This window comes from Labeo rohita, unplaced genomic scaffold, assembly GCF_022985175.1.
Source record: "Labeo rohita strain BAU-BD-2019 unplaced genomic scaffold, IGBB_LRoh.1.0 scaffold_658, whole genome shotgun sequence".
Classification (NCBI taxonomy): Eukaryota; Metazoa; Chordata; class Actinopteri; order Cypriniformes; family Cyprinidae; genus Labeo; species Labeo rohita.
The window spans coordinates 6717-8926 of record NW_026129588.1 but is presented as its reverse complement, the minus strand read 5'-3'; the positions used below and the strand labels follow the sequence as shown (position 1 = coordinate 8926).

The window sequence follows — 2210 nt, the reverse complement described above, 5'->3', positions numbered from 1 at the left end:
AGCTATTATTTCCTACAACACACACAGACATTTTTAGTGAAATAAATACACTGCCTCATCACTTTTGTTGTCTGACTGTGAGCGACAGACTTTTCTAATCTTCTCCTCTCGTCATTGCTTTTGAACTCCTGAAAAATAAAGATAGACAACAGTATTCTCAGGTAATTTTGGGGGGTGAAGTTAAAAGATGCAGTGTGCATCATAGGTTTAAATGCATATTTGTGAAATCCTGTTGTGTCTTTTAGCATCTGTGTTTGCTAGATCTACACTGAGGGATTTGACTGAATCAAGATGCTGCTGATCATTGAAGCTCTTCTCATTTTAGCTGCTCTACAGGTAAGATTGTGTTCTAGTATGAATATTACAGACATGAATACTGATGACTGATCCTTATGAGTCCTGTTGCTGCAGGATCACAGAGCTACTGCTACTTTTGAAAAGTCATTTCCATTGGATATGGCACTGAATTCAGTTGATGACCAATTTGAGGGTTGTAGAAAGAAAATGGCAAACCTGGTAGAGACAAAATATCTAAAGAAGCAAATCAACAACTCAACTGATTTTAAAATTGCATGGAATAAAGGGAAAGACTTCATCAAGACCCCACATGACAAAAACCTGACAAATAATCATTTAATCGCTATTTATGTGTACAGTGATAGTAATGTATTTAAGCATTTTAATCCTGACACTCGTGACGGTAAAAAACAGTACAAACAAACGAGATACAAATGGTATTCACTTCACTTTCTGTTAACAGATGCGATACAGATTCTGAAGAAAACACAAAAGAAATGCTATTCAACTTTTCGTGGTACCAAAGCTAAATTTAAGAAGCATGTTCTGAACAAAGAGGTTTGTTTTGGCCAGTTTGCTTCATCCTCTCTTGATTGTGAAAAAGCTCAAGGTTTTGGAAATGTTTCTTGTTTTGAAATCCACACGTGTGAAGGTGCAGATGTGTCAAAATACTCTAAGCTTCCTCATGAGAAAGAGGTGCTGATTCCTCCATATGAGAAGTTTAAAGTCACTGCTGTCAAGACAAGAAAAGGTCAGAAAGATCCCTGGTGTGACACTGCGTATGTGTTGAAAAGCTCTGGAAACAGAAGTGACCTGAACTGTGCTCTATTCAAGAAACCAACCAAGACCATAATAAAGTAATGTGTTGTGCGCTGAAAAAATGCTTAAATTCAAATGATAAAATCATGTACATCAGTTCCACATATAAAGAATGTTCTTCTCTCAGTTCTGTTCAATAATTCTTTGTCAGAAAACACAATTTGTTACATAACTTCAACATAATGAAATAAAGTTACTTTTAAGTGACCCAGTTCAGTGGCCTGTAAGTGATTTTGTTATTCTAAAACATTTGTTTATTTATACTTACACATTTTTGCGGAACTTTTTTAGTGCTTGCCATAGCTAACTACCAGCAATATCATTGCCACCAATACAGCTTTAAGCAAAAAATGTTAGTAAAACAAATATATATATATATGTATATATATATATATATATATATATATATATATATAATAAAAAGATTTTTTGCTGCTTGTTGAGTTTAATTTGTTTTAGTAAACTTAAACAGAAGTTCAATCCACTTAAATATTTGAAAATAAAAATTGACTTTATACTTTCTGGTTAATCTTAATTAGGAGATTGAGAAGAGTTTTTTGTGGTGTGCACTGTGCAGAAGAGTGAAGCTTGTGGTTTTGTTGTGGGCAGCTTTACTAACACCACAACGCTTTATAAAATGAGCAATGATGAGTTTTCTTAAGTGTTCATCTCACTGCATTTGGGCCCCAGTTTCACAGACAGGGCTTAGACTAAGCCTGAATTAGGCCATAGTTCCATTAGGACATTTAAGTGTATTTTATAAACATGCTTAAAAAAAAAAACATCTTGAGACAAAACAAAGATCAGTCAGTGTAAGTTTCGTTCAGCTTAAACTGCTCAGACGCACATTTTAGTCTAGGACTACGCTTGAGCCTTGTCTGTGAAACCGGGGGTAAGTACTGGATTAGTGGTTAGCAGTTACATGAAAAGGATTACTTTAAGTAGTAAGTAACTGAGAAATTCTAATTAGGTTTGTTCAACAAAACATTTGTTCAAGTCTTCTTTTATGAACTTTAGAAAAGCTTATCTCAACTTAAATTCACTGAACATCTTTTGAGTGTGTGCATTTAAAAAATACGTAAGGATTTATACAT

At 34.1% G+C, this 2210-nt stretch overlaps 1 protein-coding gene across 1 annotated transcript; it reads left to right on the top strand.

Annotated features, from left to right (window-relative positions):
• On the top strand, positions 1–1276 carry LOC127161474 (NAD(P)(+)--arginine ADP-ribosyltransferase 2). Its single transcript, XM_051104216.1, has 3 exons — positions 1–161; positions 246–336; positions 412–1276. Exons 2-3 carry the CDS (start codon positions 292–294, stop codon positions 1156–1158), a joined length of 792 nt encoding a protein of 263 aa, XP_050960173.1. The 5' UTR covers positions 1–161; positions 246–291; the 3' UTR covers positions 1159–1276.
• The last annotated feature ends 934 nt before the right edge of the window (positions 1277–2210 follow it).